The sequence below is a fragment of the Lycium barbarum genome, chromosome 10, assembly GCF_019175385.1.
Source record: "Lycium barbarum isolate Lr01 chromosome 10, ASM1917538v2, whole genome shotgun sequence".
NCBI lineage: Eukaryota > Viridiplantae > Streptophyta > Magnoliopsida > Solanales > Solanaceae > Lycium > Lycium barbarum.
This window is the reverse complement of record NC_083346.1, coordinates 15793172-15814398: the sequence shown is the minus strand read 5'-3', so window position 1 is coordinate 15814398 and position 21227 is coordinate 15793172. Positions and strand designations below refer to the sequence as shown.

At 37.2% G+C, this 21227-nt stretch overlaps 1 protein-coding gene and 1 long non-coding RNA gene across 2 annotated transcripts; both read right to left on the bottom strand.

Moving 5' to 3' along the window:
• Nucleotides 1-1139: 1139 nt before the first annotated feature.
• On the bottom strand, nucleotides 1140-3317 carry LOC132614886 (uncharacterized). The gene is made up of 2 exons (XR_009572487.1): nucleotides 2970-3317; nucleotides 1140-1490 (listed from the first exon to the last, which is right to left on the bottom strand). It is a non-coding gene; the product is annotated as an uncharacterized LOC132614886 (long non-coding RNA).
• A 4400-nt stretch (nucleotides 3318-7717) lies between these two features.
• LOC132612766 (uncharacterized) lies at nucleotides 7718-19307 on the bottom strand. The gene is made up of 8 exons (XM_060326856.1): nucleotides 19212-19307; nucleotides 10503-10721; nucleotides 10183-10424; nucleotides 9371-9577; nucleotides 8954-9046; nucleotides 8754-8855; nucleotides 8307-8674; nucleotides 7718-7745 (listed from the first exon to the last, which is right to left on the bottom strand). The coding sequence occupies exons 2-8, from the start codon at nucleotides 10717-10719 to the stop codon at nucleotides 7718-7720; spliced, it is 1257 nt and encodes a 418-aa protein (XP_060182839.1). The 5' UTR covers nucleotides 10720-10721; nucleotides 19212-19307.
• Nucleotides 19308-21227: the final 1920 nt, after the last annotated feature.

Here is a 21227-nt window from a genome sequence, read left to right as displayed (position 1 = left end):
CAATTTCCCCTTTTTTGATGATGACAAACTCATAAGTGATGTCCCCCTGCAGATTTGAACTCAATAACATGTAACATATTATGAAGAAAAGGTAGGTTGGATGGTACTGTTGAGTCAGGTTAGTTCTTGATCTCTATGCACACAAAAGTATGTTGTGCTTTAGTGTGAACAATTACTGAAATGGTAGCATAGGTCTATGCTGTTCTTGGTGAAATGATTGTCAATTAAAAGGTCAGTCACTTAGCACAAAATATAGTTTCAGTGTACTACAACTATATTTAAAGAAACGTGTTAATATGGACTAATCTCAAAATCTAAACATAATTCACTACAGCAAAAGATAAATCCTTGTAGCTATGTTAACTGATGACTACAAGAGGAGGAGAATGATGTAGAAACTAGACGTAATTATTCTTTATTTAGCTAAAGTATAGATGATAGAGTGCTCTTCGCTCTATAGGGAAACTTGGAACTTGATGTCTTCTGTTTTCAAATGAGTACAATAACTAAAAAGTGAAGAGGAAATTTAAAACTATAGGCACTGGAATTTCTACTATCCCTTCCAACATCAGTAAAACTTTCTTCATTGAAGGGCGAAGTGATGGTTCATCTTGAATGCACCAGATGCTTAATTTACCATTCTCTCGAATTGTCTTCTCTCAGACACTTTGTCCCCGACCAGTTTTCCTAGCTCTCCTGCCTCAAAACAACTGTAAACCCAGTGTTCAAGAATAGATTCATTTTCATCAAGGCTCTAATCTACACACTTTCACCTAGAGATTACACTACAGGAAAAAAGCTTTTTCCCAGCGGTTTGTTCCTCTATTTTGCGACGGTTCAAACTGTCGCAGTATAAAATTAGCGGCAGTTTAGATCTGTCGCCTGATATGGGGTCGTAAAACCCTTTTCCAGCGGTTTAGATGAACCACTGAAATAACCGCAGCAAATTACTAAACAGCAGCGGTTTGTAACTGATGTAAGATTCCCGATGGTTTATATTCATTTTTACAGCGGTTTGACCTATAAAAATAAAAATACAATAGCAGCGTTTTCCAATTCAATTTGTGGCGGTTTGACAGCATTTTTCTGTAGAATTTGCCCAATATTTTTACATATTCCAACCTATAACAGCATAGCAATTCTATAGAAAAAGTACTTTAGAGAATTCTGAACAAAACAATTTGCACTACTAAATACAAAGGCACATGGACAAAAAACCCTCAAATAACTAGAATAATAGGTTAAAAAACAAAGCAACATAGCTCCAATTTGGAGAATTCTTCACAGAACAATTTCTATCTGTCCAACTATAAGACCCAAAATCTGATAAACTGGTGCAAAATCCACAGTTCCAGAAAAACAAAGTTCATTGCTAACAAAATTAGAAGTGGAATTCATCACAAGCTAAATCCAGGTTGAACATAGCATGATTAGCATCGCGGTGGGTTTCAACATTTGGATGAGAAAGATGGTCTTGGCCTGTTTGAAGCCTGAAAATATAAACATAAAAAACAAATAAGAACAATAAGGAATAACACTTTTCAGATAAAGAATAACCTACTACTTGAGTACCACAAAGTTTAAGACTTTTCTCTTGAGGAGAATTTATTTAAGTATTGCGTAGAAGGATTCCAACATGAAGAAACCTATTAGTCTTTCTTCAAACAACAACCCCATTGGGATTTCATCAAACTTGGAGAAATTAACTTCATAGAGAAATACTACTAAATATTTTTGGCCATTAACGCATACCGCAAGATCAATGCTAATTAAACTTTGGGAAAAAGAATGAAGCTTTCATGAGTCTTTCTGGTAGAAGATTTTGTTGATTATAGATATTACATGACGTTCATCTGAAAAATGCCTATGCCAATAAGCAGGAAACTAAATATCGTGCTGCAAATTTCTTCTGGAATATTTATGTGAGATACCACTAGACTACAGGCCTTGGTAATCTTGGATTACTAATTGGTGGAATACCAGACCATCTACGAAATTTGAGTGTGAACCAAAAGCATACTAAATACTTTGTTGATTAAAGTTATGACTACTATGACCTACAAGGGAATCTTTTTCTTTAAAGCCAACAAAAGTCAAGATATATTCACAGCATGGACTCTCCATTAGGCTGGCATGGAATTTCAATCAGGCTGTGCTGGTAGAGCAGCCAACTATCTCTTATGGTAAGCTGCTTCCATATGACAAATACCAAGAACTTTCCTACTATGACTCGCGTCAAACACGGTACCTCAATATGATTTTGGAAAATTTGTGAAATATTTTCTTTTAATAATTTAAATCTTCAGAACATAAATCGTTATAACCTTGTTAAAAAAAACTAAAGAAATTATTGGTCATATCTGAACACCAAATCTCATCGCCTAGTGGTAACATTGACACGAAAACTTTGACCTGTTCTTTTCTCTCATTCCCTCACGTAACCAAATTTTGGAAGGAAAAAACAAATGAAGAGATGCAATTATACAAATACACTTTGGCCTTTTTGTTCAAACTAGAGAATTGCTGGAACTGTAACAAAGACTATAGGCTGTCATGCTTCGTGCATCAGACTTTTTTTTTTTTTTTAACATCGCATTTGAGTTGGAACTTTTGGAAATCTAAGCATCCAACTCAAAATTTTAAGTAATGAAGAATTGAAGACCATAAAATATGTAAAGGCAGAAGTGTTATAAACTATTGAACAAACTTTTACACAACCAAAATGAGATATGCACATTCTCGGAGCTATCAGAACCTTCTTTAACAAAGACATCCCAGTTAAGAAATAAAATAGTGATTAACATGAGCATGAACAGGCTACCAAAAATCCATCAGTTTAAGGAAGGCCAAAAAGCAGATAAAGATAAAAACCACCACATTTCAGCACCCAAAAACTAATCTTGATTCCAAAACAGAGAGTGAGATAGAGACAGAGAGTGAGATAGACAGAGAGAGAAGGTAAAACATACCGTCGTGTTGGGAATAAAATAGACCCGCAAAAATAATATTCACGGTATTAGTGATAAACGTGGAACACTAAATTATGGCTAAATCAGCAAGAATAAATTGCAGCAATAATGACACCAAGATTTTACGTGGAAACCCTTCTGAATAAGGAAAAAACCACGGCCAAGAGGAGCAGCTGATATAACTATAGTAAGGAATTTTACACTGTGTAGTAACGAGTACAAATACTCCTAAGACCACTACACCCTCAAAAGAAATAACACTCTTTTGATTTTCCCACCTCACTACAATATTACTCACACTCTATTTTCTTCACAGACTATTTTCTTACAGTCTATGGAATACCTCACTTTGCTCTCACTCAGATGTATTGTCTGAGATTTTTTGGTATATCACAAATGAACCATAAGCTGCCTATTTATAGGAATGAGTTTCCTAGGATGAGGTAAGCGCTTACATCACGACTATGATGAGGTAAGCGCTTACATCACGACTAAGATGAGCTAAGCACTTACATCACGACTATGTGAACAAAAGAATTGGCTTGTTGGCCAATTCCACAATTGCTACCAATGTGATTTTGTCAAAGGAAGAAAAATCTTCCTTCCTTAAAATATGAGATAGGGGACTGGACCCCACAAATCTCCCCCTCCAGTCCCATTCACCTGAAGGAGGGTACACTGGCTTCTAATTTGAGTGCATGCCGACAAGTTCTTTGCACGATTCAAACTTGTCTCTCGGTACCGCCTTGGTCAGCATATCTGCAGGATTTTCATTCGTGTGAATCTTCTTGACTTGGAACAATTCGCTTTCCAATTGCTCACGAATCCAATAATATCTGACATTGATGTGTTTTGTTCTCGCATGGAACATGGAGTTCTTGCTCAAGTCTATTGCACTCTGATTGTCACAATAGACAACATACTCCATTTGCTGCAATCCAAGTTCTTGAAGGAATCTCTTGAGCCATATCATCTCTTTGCCAGCTTCAGTAGCCGCAATATACTCCGCTTCCGTTGTAGACAGTGCGACACACTTCTTCAACTTCGACTGCCATGATATAGCTCCCCCTGAAAAATTAAACAAATATCCAGTAGTGGATTTTCTGTTATCAAGGTCACCTGCCATATCAGAATCTGTATAGCCCTTCAAAATTGGATTTGATCCTCCAAAACACAAGCATTCATTTGAGCTTCCTCTTAGATACCTGAGTATCCACTTCACAGCTTCCCAATGCTCTTTCCCTGGATTTTCGAGAAATTTACTAACAACACTAACTGCATGAGCAATATCTGGTCGAGTGCATACCATTGCATACATTAAACTTCCGACGGCAGAGGAATAAGGAATCTTGGCCATTCTCTCTTTTTCCTCTGTTGTTGTAGGACACATCTTTTTGTTCAATTTCAGATGACCAGGAAGAGGTGTGCTAACCAACTTAGCACTCTTCATATTGAAGTGCTCTAGTACACGTTCTATGTACTTTTTCTACGACAAATAAAGCTTTTTTTCATCTCTCGAACGAGTAATTCTCATGCCCAAAATTTGCTTAGCATGACCCAAGTCTTTCATTGCAAAAGACTTACTCAACTGTTTCTTCAACTCGTCAATCTTGGAAGCATTCTTGCCTATAATCAACATATCATCCACATATAGCATGAGGATGATAAAGTCATCATCAGAAAATCTTTGTACAAACACACAGTGATCTGAAGAAGTCTTCTTGTAGCCTTGCTCCCCCATAACAGACTCAAACTTCTTGTACCACTGTCTGGGAGCTTGCTTCAATCCATATAGACTCTTCTTAAGTTTGCATACAAGATTTTCTTTACCTTTTGCCTTGAAGCCCTCAGGTTGTTCCATATAAATCTCATCTTCTAAGTTACCGTGAAGAAAGGCAGTCTTCACATCCATCTGCTCAATCTTCAAACCAAATATTTCGTCAAAGTCAATGCCTTTCCTTTGACCAAATCCCTTAACAACCAATCTAGCTTTGTATCTGGGCTTCAAGCTGTGTTCTTCGGCTTTAACTTTGAACACCCACTTGTTCTTCAAAGTTCTCATGCCCTTAGGCAATTTCACCAACTCGTAAGTATGGTTCTCACGCAGAGATTTCATCTCATCTTGCATGGCTTCAATCCATTGATCCTTGTGCTCATCTTCCATGGCCTCCTCATAACATTCAGGTTCTCCCCCATCAGTGAGTAATACATACTCATTAGGTGAATAACAGGAAGAAGGAACATGCTGTCTAGTAGACCTTCTAAGTGGAATATCTAACTCATCCACGACTTCATGAGTAGGAGCATCTACCTCATCAATATCATCATCATTATCATCATCAACATGTTGATCTGGAACATGATTCTGGGCATCACTATCGTCATCGAGCCCACCAACTTCATCAACATTTGTATGAGGGACTTGATCAAGATTAACTAAACCTTCAGAACTTGAAGATTTTATCTTCTCTGCTTTGTTAATATCTTCAATGGTTTGATCCTCCACGAAGATAACATCACGGCTTCTCACGACCTTCTTCTCAATTGGATCATATAGCCTGTAACCAAACTCATAAGGCCATAACGGATGAAGATGCACTGCCTTGTCTTGGCAGTTAATTTTGACCTCTCATCTTTAGGCACATGTACAAAAGTTTTGCAACCAAACACTTTCAAGTGGTCATAGGAAACATCCTTGCCATACCAAACTCTATTTGGAACATCACTTTGCAAAGCAACCACAGGGGATAGATTAATAACATGTGCGACGGTCAATAAAGCCTCACCCCAAAAGGAATTCGGCAACTTTGCTTCAGAAAGAAAACATCTGACTCTTTCTATCAAGGTCCTGTTCATCCTCTCTGCTAAACCATTAAGCTGAGGAGTCTTAGGAGGAGTCTTCTGGTGTCTGATACCCTGTTGCTTGCAGTATTCATCAAACGGTCCACAATATTTACCACCGTTATCAGTACGAATACACTTCAGCTTCTTTCCAGTTTCTCTTTCAACTGAGGCCTGAAACTGCTTAAAGACACCCAACACTTGGTCTTTAGTCTTTAAGACGTAGACCCAAAGTTTCCTTGAGCAATCATCAATAAAGGTAGCAAAGTAAAGTGCACCACCCAGAGTCATTGGACCACATAAATCTGAATGCACCAACTCAAGCAACTCTGTCTTTCTTGAAGGAGGATGAGACTTGAAAGAAACTCTATTTTGTTTTCCAGCCAAGCAGTGCTCACACTTTTCTAATTTAGCACTTTCGAAATTTGACAATAATTTCTTTTTGGCCAGAACATTTAGTCCTTTCTCGCTAATGTGGCTAAGCCACTTATGCCATAACGTTGAAGAGGTATTGCTCTCAACTGCATTCGCCATATCAACACAGGTAGAGGTCGTAGTCCAGTATAGACCACGACGCTTTTCGCGACGAGCCACAATCATGGAACCTTTAGTAAACTTCCACTTTCCAGCACCATTGGTACTGTCATATCCCTCATCATCCAAAACACCAACAGAGATCAAGTGCAAACGAACATCGGGTGCATGCTTTACATTGCTTAAAACTAGTTTAGTTCCAATACTAGTATTCAAACAAATCGTTCCAACACCAGTTACCCTAGATACAGTCTCATTACCCATACTCAAAGTTACAAAGTCACCCGGAGTATAGGATGAGAAAAATTCCTTCCTTGATGTCACATGAGATGCGGCACCACTGTCCACAACCCAGCTTGACTCATCGCAAGCAATATTTATCAGATCCGCATCAAGGACAGTAACAAGATCTTCTGTAGTGATAGCGGCAACACGATTTCCATCTTCTTTATTTTCCTCCTTATCTCTATTCTCCTTTTTCAAAATCCGGCAGAACTTCTTTGTGTGCCCTTTTTTCCCGCAATGATAGCACTCAATATCTTTAAGTCTGCTTCTGGATTTGCTTCTATGATGTTCTCTATTTTGAGAACCACGATTCTTGCCTCTCCCCCTAGTGTCAGTCACCAAGACACCTGATGAGGAGGAACCTTGAGATTTTCTTCTCATCTCTTCATTTAAAAGACTGCTCTTGGAAAGATCCATAGAGATCACACCATTCGGAGCAGAATTTGATAATGAAGTTCTAATGATTTCCCAAGAATCTGGTAGGGAACCAAGTAGAAACAAGCCTTGAATTTCTTCATCAAAATTAATGCCCATAGCAGATAACTGGTCCATGATCCCCTGAAAAGTATTCAGATGATCTGTCATTGCGGAACCATCGTGGTATTTTAAACCCAACATTTGCTTTATCAAAAACATCTTGTTGTTACCAGTTTTCCGAGCATACAAACTTTCAAGATGCTCCCATAGGGTTCGAGCATGTGTCTCCCCAGAAATATGGTTCAACACATTATCGTCAACCCACTGTCTAATAAAGCCGCAAACCTGTCGATGCAACAAATTCCACTCTTCATCTGATTTATTATCAGGCTTTTTATTGGCAAAGATAGGTTAATGAAAATTCTTGACATAGAGCAAATCTTCCATTTTGCCCTTCCAAATGGCATAATTTACGCCACTCAAAGTAACCATTCTACTAGTGTTGGCTTCCATCGTTTATCACAAATACAAATACTATTTTATTTGAAGACCAAAGTAATTCTTTTCTGATGTGGAAGTTCAGACTGTACTGCAACCACAGAGCATACTCAGACAGAACCTTGGCTCTGATACCACTTGTTGGGAATAAAATAGACCCGCAAAAATAATATTCACGGTATTAGTGATAAACGTGGAACACTAAATTATGGTTAAATCAGCAAGAATAAATTGCAGCAATAATGACACCAAGATTTTACGTGGAAACCCTTCTGAATAAGGGAAAAACCACGGCCAAGAGGAGCAGCTGATATCACTATAGTAAGGAATTTTACACTGTGTAGTAACGAGTACAAATACTCCTAAGACCACTACACCCTCAAAAGAAATAACACTCTTTTGATTTTCCCACCTCACTACAATATCACTCACACTCTATTTTTCTTCACAGACTATTTTCTTACAGTCTATGGAATACCTCACTTTGCTCTCACTCAGATGTATTGTCTGAGATTTTTTGGTATATCACAAATGAACCATAAGCTGCCTATTTATAGGAATGAGTTTCCTAGGATGAGGTAAGCGCTTACATCACGACTATGATGAGGTAAGCGCTTACATCACGACTAAGATGAGGTAAGCGCTTACATCACGACTATGTGAACAAAAGAATTGGCTTGTTAGCCAATTCCACAATTGCTACCAATGTGATTTTGTCAAAGGAAGAAAAATCTTCCTTCCTTAAAATATGGGATAGGGGACTGGACCCCACAAATCGCAGCACTACCCATATCAGCCAACTCAGCCGGCAATTCCATTCCTTGTTGGACTATATATCTTGTTAGAAAGTTCTCAAGAGCTCGCCTTCTAGATCTCTCACTTTCCACCACTGATTGAAGCTCCTGCATCTTCAACTTCATCTCCTCCATTTCATGATCTCGATTAGCTTGTGTTGAAGATACACCATTAAATTGATAGGTTGTTTGGCCAAACACTTGAGTAGGTGTCGACCCAAAACCCACTCCTCGAACCCGACCAGCGTGTTCCTTTCCTAACACTTGTGCAAGTGAATCAAATTCTGAAATTTTCTTTGACACATCATCCTGACTTTCAATCCTCTCTATTTGCTCCTACATAAATTTAGTATCAACCATTAAATAAGAATTTTTATTTTAGGTATATAAAGAAAATTGATCAATTATTGCTTACACCAATAAGCTTGGCTGCTTCATTCATATATGTCGAGTTTTTCCGTTTGTGAGTCAAGGGCCACAACTCTCCTCTACTCATTGGTCTCCCACGTTTACGCTCCTACATTATTATGACCGCAATCATATATTTAAAACTATAAGACCATGAAAAATTTGAAGAACAGGAAACAAATAACTTGAGCTTTTTAATTGACAAACCTCTTCAACCTTTCTCCTAGGTAAGCTTTTTGAACCATTAGTGTGTGTGTAAGTTTGCTTCCGTCGATTTTCAGCATTCTGCTTGCACATCTTCTACACTTGCATTAACCAAGAATTAATAAAAGCCATAGTTGAATTTTTTAAAAATAGTAAACAGACTTTAAAAATCAGTTGCTAAGGTATATAATAAAGACTAGAAAACAGAAGGCATCAGAGAAAATAGTGTTCTCTTCTAAAAATAGGTAACTAAAATAGTTTAAATCAGAGATATGTTCTCTTCTAACAATAGTGTTCTATTTACAAGCTGAAGTAAATAAATTGAGGGGGAACTCAGCTCTATTTGGCTCTTAAAACCATTTGCAAAGCTCTATTAGTTTGAGATTTGAAGCTTAAAGAACCCACCAAATAATATGTTACCTGTGTTTTCTTATCCTTGCGGTATTGAAGAAACCATGTCCATTGGTCAAGATCAATTCCACCAGGACGTCTTGCAACATTTTCCTCAAAAGTCAGTGACTCTTTATAAAAGCGATGATAGAGAGAACATCTAGTATTTTTCCATGTCTTTCCAATACTCTTCATCATATAGTCTCTTAATCGACCATCCTCCACAAGAATCTTCTTCTGCATAAGACCAGTTATATCAATAAAGGATGTTAATATTTTTCCAGAACAACAAGCACACGATAATAAATGGGGAAAAAAAGATAATATATGGACAATATCAGGAGTTTGGTATCAATCTTATTTTGTTTGAATATAGAAGTTACGTTAGAGCTGCACATGTATATACCTTAAAATTTCTCAACTTTCATGTTTATGGAATAGGATTAAAATGAAAGACACAGAGTCAAGCACTTGATGGAGGAGATAGAGCAATAGTGAAGTCACAGGAAAAACATACAGAAATCATGATCCATATTTACTACATGACATTGAACAACTTCACATTCTTTTTCTAAAGCAGCATATCAAGATCCACTGTCTATACACAACAGTGCCAAGTTAAACAATTTCCAAGTATATCATACAAGCAGATCTTTTTCCACTTCCTCGTGGACTCAAATAAAACTGTTTCTGAATTCTATAATCTAATATTTGAAACAATGAGCGAAGAGAACTTGGGTTCATTTAGTTACCGTAGTATCGAAAATGTAAGACGATATCAATTTTCTATTCAGACATTCCATATTTCAACAGAAAAATACAAAAATATAATAATAGTGCACCTGTATAATGTCGTCATATACGCTATTCTTGTAGTTAACAGGAACCTTACGCCATGACTTGTAACACATAGGAAATTTAGAAAAGTCAGACCCTAAATCTCCCATGAAGCCACCCAAGAGACCACCTGCATCATCTATTGGTTGGCCAAGCTCATTGCACGGGATGATAATTCTTTTACCCGTAGGAAGTGACCAAATATCTCGCACCTTCAGTCTTCTTTCTGTAATGGTACCACCCTCATCTAGAACAAAAATGGTCATATTTTAAATAATATCGTTGTCAAGAAAATCAACAGTACAAGAGTAATAATGATGCTTACCAATAAGACTGACAATCCAATAGCTCTTCTTCTTACTTGCAGTAGTCTCACTAGAAGTAGGAGGGACATCATCATCATCCGATGAATCAGATTCAGATGAAGCATGCTCAGGCCCATGTGTCGGTGGCATGCTAACATGATCACTACCATTAGACGAAGTTTGTGATGCAGAACCAGCTTCAGGTGGTGCAACCTTGAACCTTCTTGGCCTAGCCATTGCTGCAAATATAGGTAGAAAGTTAGTAACACATAATTTTAGCAACAACCAATTAAAAAGCAGAGGCTTTAATAGAGAAAATTGAAGTCAAAATTAACATCAAGTGTCCAAACAGAAGCCTGTTATACAGGTGGAGGAACTCTAATTAAATGTGCAACAAACAGTTTGGATGAAGCAATATTCATTTATAACTTTTAAAATCTGGTAATCATATTTCTAAATAATATTTATCTTCATCTTCTATTTTCATCCCTTGTCAATCGTAAATCTTGATCGCCATCAGGAAACCGACTACCCAGATCTTCTTGTGAAGAAGAAATGATATCATAAATGAACTCTTCTTCTGTTTCTTCTCCCCTGTCATACAAGTCTCTTGGTTTTAGATGAACAACAGCACTCCATTGTTTTTCCTTTTCATCATCAACATAATATACAAGTTGGGCTTGTGATGCCAATATATATGGCCCATGCTCTTCCCGATCACCAAGATGTATCAAATGGGAAAAATTAACACTCGTAAATCCCAACTCATCTTTTTTTATGCCTTTATTAGTAGTGGTATTAGCCCATTGACACTTGAACAAGGTAACTGTAAATTGACCATTGTAGTTCAATTCGATTATGTCCACCAATTTTCCGTAATACGGAACACCTCCAACTACCATATTGTTGTCACGGTTGCTTGCATAACTTCTAGTATCAAATGTATCAAATACTCCACAATTTTGAGTTTTCAGCCCCTGCTCTCGTGATAAAGTTCTAAATTTGAATCCATTGACATTGTATGAAGTAAATCTCTTGGCTTCTTCAAGTGGTCCAACTGCAAGCCACCAAAGTTCCCTGGAATGTTCGTTGACGTCATTCAAAATCTGACATTGAGAATGAGCCATATAAATTCATAATTGATTAAATCTCCAAAGTAGGAAGAAAATATGACATAACTTTCACTTACTCGCTTTTGAAACCAGGAAACAAATTCTTTGTGCACAATTTTATCTATCGTAGATTCCGACCGAGTTCGACTCCTTAACCTTCTCTTTGTTTCTGTCCTAAATTCCCTGTGTAGAAATAAGTTAACAAAATATGGAGTACAATTGTCATCGCACTTCTGTAATTAGCCGGTTAGTTTGATTAATTTCCGGTGAATTAAATAGCACAAATCAAAGCAACAGTAATGAGTGGGTAGGAAAAACAGTTAGCAGCAACAATAGCTATAAGAGTCAGTGATAAAAAATTAATGAGCAGAGAGAAATGAAAGCCAAAAATCAAGAAAGCTAAGACTTGAACAGACCAAATAATTTTTTTCATAATTTACTTACTGGATAAATGGGCCAACTGCTGGACAATTAATTAACACATGACGATGTGCTTGTTGCTTCTGCATTGGTGGTAGCTTAAAATATGAACCCGCTACTGATTTGCCAATTTTTGGGAACATAGTTTCCTTTTCATAATATCCAACATCATCAGGTTTATCATCCACATGCCTCGGCCTATTCATTCTTGTCTCTACATCTTCAAATATCTTGAGCAGAATGTTAAAATTTCATCTGCCAAATAACCTTCAGCAATTGAGCCTTCAGTTTGTGCCATATTACGTACAAAAGACTTCAAATGCCCCAAGAACCTGTGTGATTAAACAATTACTGATTTAGACAATGCAACTTATTTAGCTAAACAAAGTGGATAAACAACTTAGCAAAATAAGGTTACCTTTCAATAGGATACATCCATCGATAATGTACCGGGCCACCACGTCTCACTTCATCAACTAAATGAACAACTAAGTAAACCATGACAGTAAAGAAAGATGGAGGAAATATCATTTCTAAATGACACAAAGTGAGAATGATTTGATTCTGGAGGTTATCAAGGTCCATGGGATTCAACACTTTAGAACATAACTTCGAAAAAATGATGAAAGATCAGCTAAAACTACAGACACTAAGCCATGTAATGCATTCCTCAACGCTATCGGCAATAGTTGCTGCATAAGAATGTGGCAATCATAACTTTTCAACCCAAATAATCTTCGTTGCTTCACATCAACACATCTCGAGATATTGCTTGAGTAACCATCAGGAACAACCACATTCATTAAAGTCCTTAAAAAATGTCTTTCTATTCATTTGTCATAGTAAAAATAGCAGAGGGATAATCTCCATGCTCATCAGGCCAAAGATCAGATTTTATGCCCATTGATTGTAGGTCTTTTCGAGCATTAACGTGATCTTTTGACTTTCCAGTTTCATTGAGCAAAGTATTTATCACATTGTCACACACATTTTTCTCAATATGCATTACATCAAGATTGTGACGCAATGAGTTAAACTCCCAATACGGAAGTTCAAAGAATATACTTTTTTTTCCACTGTGGATAATCACTTTGGATATTCTGTTTCCCGTGTCTTCTTTTTTTCCCATTAACTTCAATTATTGGCGTTTTTCCAAAGGAAACATGCATATTCTCAATGTTATACCCCTTTTTAACCGGGTTAAAGTAGAGTACAACATATTGGGGATTCCTATTTTTTGTTTATTTGTTTTAAAGAGTCGCCACCTAATTATTTATGGTGAATTAGGACACCTAATGCTTATTAAAGTTATTTTAAAGTTAACTCCGTTTTACAGTCTGCGAAACTTAAGATTCTAGGTAAGGGTTCAATTAGTCTAAAGGGAAGGTATTAGGCATCCTTTAAGACCCATTAACAATGGTTAACCGACCGGACTTATGATTAGTTAGACTTAAGTGTAAATATAGTATTTTTAAATATTTAAGAAATATCCTAAAAGTATTGCTAAAGTTATAGATAGAAATAAAATGTTGTTTAAAGTAAAACTTGTAGAAAAGTAGTGATTGAATAAAAAAGAGTTTAGTTATATGTATTCGGATTATATGAATTACGCCAACTAGCAAATTGTATCTGTAAAGTTATTGCAAGATTAATATTAATGTTTTAACAAATATGTATCTCAAGTGTTCTAAGATAGAAAGAATAAAACTTGATTCTTTTAGCTCGATGTGGTCGTGCTACTTTGAAAAATCAATCATTCAAATAAGTGTTATGGATACTATAAATAGTTTGGAACATAAATAGAAGTGAATATAGTTTGTGGAATTAACTACCCTTTATTAAACTAAACCCCTTAATGACGCTAAGGTTCACCTAATCTAAGCAAATAAAACAAGTAAAATATTAGTCATGTGATTACAAATTAATTGCATGAAATAAAGTAGATGGACAAATATAATTGATGGGCTCAGCCCATTGTGAGGCTGCTGTTATTTGCTGCCAATGTGATGGGTCTCGGCTCAGAATTTTTATTTTTTTATTTTTTTGCGGGTGGGCTGACTCGAGGTAATACAATTGTTTGATCTCGCGACAAAGTCGAGTCTCATTCGAGACTCCTTGCAATCCCGGATGTCATGCAAAAGAAAAGAGAAGAAATTAGTGCGATGGTATAATTTCTATAACATACGAAATCATCATCTATGGGAAACTTACAGATGATTAACAGGTGCAAAATACATATTCAGCCCAAAATATAAGAACTTGCAACCGAAACTAAGTGACATGTGAAGAAATGGGCAATAAACAATGCACAATGACCACTAGCATAATTCCAAACACAGCAATTAGCACAGCTACGAGTAGCAGAAAAACATCAATTATTTTATCGAGTGTGACATCCACGTAACGGCCAAGTATAATCACTTTTTTTCGACATAGGCATTGGATTACTACACAAAACGCAGTAGCTGTTTGTAGTATAGCAGTTGCCCAAGAGTGGCAACAACAGCTAGCTAAAAGTAGTGGCCAAAGTGCCGTTGTTTATCCCAAAGTTCAGCAGTAGCTATTTTATCAAATGTGGCTCACAAACCCGACAATAAAGCAGCAGCCAAAGGGGACTGAGGGGGTTCAAATCATTCCATGTTCAGATAGTTAGAAACAGGTCTTTACAGGAGATTTAGATGTGAGGAAAACACAATATGAATCAGACACTGAACTTTACAAATAAACTTACACTAACATTCATACAAAGATTATTTAGGAAGGCATGCAGGACAGGACTTTTCAGCTTTAAGAGTTGGCAGGTTTACCAAATGTATTGCAATCCAAGTAGGAACTTTTTTGGGAAATGAAACATCCTAAAAGAAATCAAGACAATCAATAACTTCAAGTTTAAGAACTTATTCAGGATCACCCTAATGTTTATAAGCTAACCCTCTTGGAATATTTGAACCAGTTTATATTCTACTGATTTTAAAGAGCAGATTCCATTCATTTACTAACAAAATACGATCAAGCGATCTATCCATCTCTGAACCTTCCTGAAGAAAAAGCAGTTTCAGCTCTTAATGTACGAACTAGTTGTTTTAATAATCAGGGCAAACAGTAAGTTAAAAATGACCAGCAGCCAAGTAGCCTTGAATTTAGAGGAATTAAAACTGCCAGATAATGATTTAGTTGCTCATTCACCTTGATTCAGTTTCTAGAACACAGACACATGAGCAAAGTTGAAACAAACTTCAACAACTTAAAGAGAAGCCGAGGAAGAAACAAACATTTCACATAGACTATTTGCTTACAAGAAGCCAGCCAGACACAAGAACATTTAATTGGACTAAATATATGCACTGCTTGTATTTATTTAAACAAACTCTGAGCAGAATCAGAGCCAAATTCTAACAAGCCAACATTCAAGTATGAAGCATTTTAACCCTATTGATGCATTAGTAAGAAAGATTTGCACTCCATCCCCATAAATCCACATAAGCTTCATGTTGCAAATACGACTCAAATAGGCAAACAAGTGAAAAATTAAACGACATCAATACGCCCATATTTCTAAATCAACTACAGGGAATTAAACAGTCCGTTGAACCATACTGTACAATTCGTTCAAAGCGTTCAATAGAAATCCTATATCTCTTCTAATAAACCATTATTAATCCTAATCATTTAGCGATCGATATCCTATCCTAACAGCACCCATACATCAAGCAAATAACAGGATAACAAAGAAACTACATAATTACTACAAAGAAAACAGAAATAAGTTGGGATTTTAATTAAAATAGAAACTAACGACTAAAACAATAAGTCTCGTAATATTACATGTGAAACCATTTCAAATGCTCAATAATCAGAATAAATCATGCTTCACAATTCACAGACCAAGGCAAAGTAAAGCTACGACGCTTATAAAATCGATTAAGCCATGTTGAACTCTAAATAACACAGAAACGCAGAATTAAGAAACCAATTAGAAATACTAAACAGCAACAGAACATACACAGTTTCAAGTCCAAACATGATTTCAACACAACATTATCAGCTAAAGAAACTAAACAGCAGACGATATTACCTTTTTGTGGTACAGTGAAGTGGGTGTCGACGGCTCGGATTTATACTCGAACTCGAAGAACCCGATTAAAGTAACAAAAGTTTCCAACCAAAAAATAGAGTGATTGTTGGCTGTTCTTTTTCGAGTAAGGCTATCTTTGATGATTAAAACTTGTGTTTTTTAGGGAATTTTTGGTTCCAGATCCTTGGGTCCGGGTTTCTGGCTCATCCCCCCTCCTTTTATAGGATTGTGATTAGGGTTTTAAATGGAAAAGGAAGAGGAGCGGGGTATAGCGAATGGAGGGAGCGTGGGAGAGATAGGCATGGGGGACAATGGGAAGTGGAGATGGCAGAGACGTGGGGGGACAGCAGTGAGTGGAGGTGGCAGGGATGAAGCGTGGGGGGACAAGGAGAGGTGGACGGAGCGTGTGGAGAAGAGAGAGAAGAGGAGAAAGAGGCGGGTGAAGGATGAGAGAAGGGAGAAGAAAGAGAGGGGGAGCGTATGCGGCTGAGCGAGAAAAAGGAATGAGAAAGATATTAGGTTTTTTTTGGTGTGGATAAAACGTGAAATGGGCCGGGTCGGGTATAAAGTGTTGTTGGACCGGGTAGTTTAGGATGTGGGCTGATCTGTTGGGTAGGGGGATAAATGTGGGCTGATTTATTTGGGGCCTGATTTGGCTGAAATTGTTGATCCTTCCTCCTTTAGTTAATTATTTTTTAGGCTTCTAATTTAATAACTAGTATAATATATGCTATATGAAGACAATTACCAATTACTATGTAGAAAAATAAGGATTTAACAAAGCGTTGTCTTGTAATTAATTTAACGAGTCCAAACCCAAAAACGAAACGATGACTAACCGTTTAAAATTCGTGATAAAGTAATGCTCATAATGTTGAAAATAAAAGTAGTGATATTAATAGTAGTAGCAATAAAATATTGTGAAAAATAAAGTATTTAGCTCGTCAGTAAATTTAGAAACCCGAGTAAATTAAATAAAAGAGGGACAAAATTGGGTGTCAACACTCAACTTGTCTTAAAATGTCTGAGCCTGATAACTGTACAGGTGGATTTCATTTGTCAACCGTACCATCAAATCGGACCTTGGCCAATCTAAACTTGTGACCAGCATTTAGAAACCGACGATGGCCCATAAAGCATCATTTTCTACTATGTTGAAGTCGACAGGGTATGGTATCGATATTACACGTGGGACAAGCAAACTTACCATACGTGCTCCACCCAGACAAAATACCATATCCTGGAAAATCACTAATTGTCCACATCAATGCTGCTCTCATTTTGAAAGTTTCAGTTGACAAAACATCAAAGGTTTGAACACCATCCCACAACTCCTTTAATTTATCAATCAAAGGTTGTAAGTAAACATCAATATCATTCCCTGGCATTCTCTTACCTGGAATTATCATTGAGAGAATGAAGTTAGACTGTTTCATGCATACCCAAGGAGGGGTGTTGTACGGAATGAGAACCACTGGCCAAATGCTATGATTAGCGCTCATATGTCCAAAAGGATTGAACCCATCACTCGCTAAGGCAAGACGGACATTACGTGGATCTTGAGAAAATTCAGGAAATGTGAAGTCAAAAAATTTCCCTGCTTCAGCATCTCTTGGATGCCTCAATAAGCCATCCTTATGGCAATCAACACTATGCCATCTCATATCAGTAGACGTCTTACTAGACATGAACAACCTTTGCAGTCGTGGAATTAGAGGAAAATAACGAAGAACTTTTGCAGGTTGCGGTGTCTTCTTTTTATTTGCTTCAAGATCACTAGAAAATTTTTTCTTGGCATTAACCTTCCATCTAGATGTGCCACATCGCTTACATTCTTGTCTTTCTTTATCTTCTCCCCTATATAACATGCAATCATTTGGACATGCATGTATTTTCTTATAACTAAGACCAAGTTTTTTAATAGTCTTCTTGGCCTCATAGAATGACTTGGGGATCTTTGCATTCTCAAAGGCATCATGCAACAACTCTATTATCATCGTCATGGCCTTATCACTCATCCCACACATGCACTTAATGTGATAAAGTCTCACTAGAAAAGACAACTTTGAGTACTTCATACACCCTTGATAAAGTTCTTGTTCCCCATCCCTCATTAACTCATAAAACTCTTTAGCTTTATCATTTGGACCATCAGGTAAAGGCAACATGTCATTTTCGCCTTCAGTTACTGGTCCATGCGATGTGTCATGTTCTTGGTTTGCAGGTTGTCCATAGAAATTGAAAACATCATTAACCATGTCTTGCATTGGATTATCACGAGCGTTAATATGTTGACTTTCATGTCTAGTGGTTGAAGTTTCTCCTACATCCTTCTCACCATGTAATAACCAAACAGTGTACCTGTTGGAAAAGGGCTGAACAACAGATGATCGAACACCTCTGCTCTTGTCTGATAGAGTCTAAACCCACAACTAGAACAAGGACACCTTAATCCTATTATCAGATGACACATTAGAAAATGCAAAGTCTAAAAATATTTGTAGCCCTTTCTTATACTCAAGTGTAGTACGAGGCTTCAGTATCCAACTCTTATCCATCCTAAATAAAGGAGAGATTAAACATTCAAACTTAAAATCGGCTTTCCTTGACAAATGTTCAAACAATTCAGTTAGCACAAATTCAATCACATGTATGAAAATACTCAAAATGTTACTACATTATAACAGTTAGAACCCTAAAAATCACAGAGATTGAAATTTCCAGAATAAAAATAGTTTTCTACCAAAATTTCCTTGACAGTTATCTTAATTTAAAGTTTTCCGCCAATCGAGTGTTGATAGAAAATAATTTTCCACCAATTTTACCAACTCAGTCCCAATTTGGCCATGCATGAATCGGGTGAAAAAAATCAAAATTAGAACTAAGATTAGAACATTAGGGAAAACAACCAAAATTAAAACCCTAGAAATCAAGTTAGCAGATTTCACACGAGCAAATGCAAACTGATTGTTTAGTAGATTTCAAAATTATTCGTTCGTTTTGAGAATTAGGGAAAACAATCAAAATTAAAAGGCCATTTCCCACGAGCAAATACACATTAATCGATCTAACTAAATAATCAAAATTAGGGAAAACAATCAAAGTTTTGAGAAACAATATACCTAAACAATTTCACACGAGCAAATGCAAACTGATTTCAGATTTTGAGAATTTTTTTAGAGTGAGAGAGTGTGTGAAAGTTATGGAGTGAGAATTTTTTTAGAGTGAGAGAGTGTGTGAGAATTATGAGGGGGAACTCAGCTCACTGTTTTACTTTTGTGTTTTAGTTGTGGGCTCCACCGTTATATTTGTTAAATTTTTTAAAAGGCCAAACCGCCACAAATCCAAATGAACTGCTGCGAAAAAATATAATTTACGTAAACCGTCGGAAAATTAAAATAAAACCGCCGGGAAATTATGCAATTTATGACTGTTGTTGAACTGCCACGTCAAACGACGGGAAATTAATATCTAGCGGCAGTTTAGCTAAACTGTCACAAAGAAACCGTCGGTAAGACCTGCTTTTTTTGTAGTGTTAATTCCAATAAGATAATACCAAAACTATAAACATCTGCTTTCACTGTCACTGGCAGTTTTCGGTGGCATTCTAGTGCAACATAGCCTCGGGTCCCTCTTACCCCTGTGTAGGTTCTTGGTTGGTGTTTCTTTAAGAGCTTGGCCATTCCAAAGTCAGATATTTTATCATAGAAATGATCATCCATGAAATTGTTCTGAGGCTTTATATCTCAATGGATGATTAGCGTGTCACACTCGTCAAGCAAATATAAGAGGCCCCTTGCAATGTCTCGAGTGATACCACACCTTTTATCCCATGTTGGCTGTTTTTCTGGTATAAAAAGTACCTCTATGAGTTACCCATTGCTTATGTACTCATACACTATAAGACCTCTTGATCCATCTTGGGAGTAACCAAGGAGGCGGACTAGATTTTAATGATGTGTCTTTCCAATGATTTTCATTTCACTTTGGAACTCTGCTTCCCTGTCTACCAATTCTCTGTCTAGTCTCTTAACAGCTACCACTTTCTGGTCTTCTCGCAAAATCCCTTTAAACACCGTTCCAAATGCTCCTCTTCCTAACTCTTCTTTGAAACCACTGGTTGCCTACTCTAGTTCTGCATAGGAAAATGCTCGTTGAGCAACACCCTCACATAACTGAACATTTCTACTATCCTGGATTTCGTTGTAAGTCCAGACATGATTTCTATGAATGTAGAAACCGGAAATGTCACACCCCTATGAAGAGTATAACGGGCTCTGACCCGTAGACCGAGAACCACTTGACTTATCCGTTACCTTGAACATTATAAACCATAACTCAAAGAACTCCTGCACACAGAAAAGGCCTAATGTAGGAATATCCGATCATCCAGCACATATGTACATAGGTGGACCGACAAGGTCGCCACAACATAATGTATATCATAAAGCCAGCAAGGCTAACAGTAAAGTGTCAAGAGCTCAAAATAAGGCCGACAAAGTCACCAATATATTATACAATAATATGAATCGGTGGAGCTATAAAACATCTAACTGTATACATACGTCTACGAGCCTCTACATAAAATACAAATGATCATAAGAACAAAACCAAATAGACTGCAGCTCCGAAGTAAGTGGAATGCTCCTGAGAATCCGCTGATAGAACACCTACGGGTCTGATCCATCTCTCTGCCTACCTGCGGGCATAAGCGCCGCGTCCACAAGAAGGGACGTCAGTACGAATAATGTACTGAGTATGTAAGGCATGAATAACAATATAATATAGATATGAAAGATAACATGGAATATGAGAGATAACCTGTACATCTAGATGCCTCATAAGGCGGATGTCATGCATGTTTAGCCTTTAAAAAAACATTTCTATACATATACATAGTACCATGCCCGGCCATTAAGGCTCGATGTCATATATATAGTATCATGTCCGGCCATTAAGGCTCGGTTTCATATATATAGTATCATGCCCGGCCATTAAGGCTCGGTGTTATCATCATTAGCCTGCGTCCGGGCCTCCCGCATCCGGGGCGATATCATAACATGCCCACTGCAGTGGTGTGCACATCTACGTGCCATGCCCGACCGACTATAGAGCGGCGCGGTGTGAGAAAGTGTGTG

Excerpts from the sequence above, each read along its gene's own strand:
- LOC132612766 (XM_060326856.1), bottom strand. The coding sequence starts at position 10,719 with ATGGCTAGGCCAAGAAGGTTCAAGGTTGCACCACCTGAAGCTGGTTCT. Across the intron at positions 9,047-9,370 it reads GCAAGGATAAGAAAACACAG|AAGATGTGCAAGCAGAATGC; the intron begins GTAACATATTAT and ends ATGCAAGTGTAG. Across the intron at positions 8,675-8,753 it reads AAGCAGCCAAGCTTATTGGT|GAGCAAATAGAGAGGATTGA; the intron begins GTAAGCAATAAT and ends AAATTTATGTAG.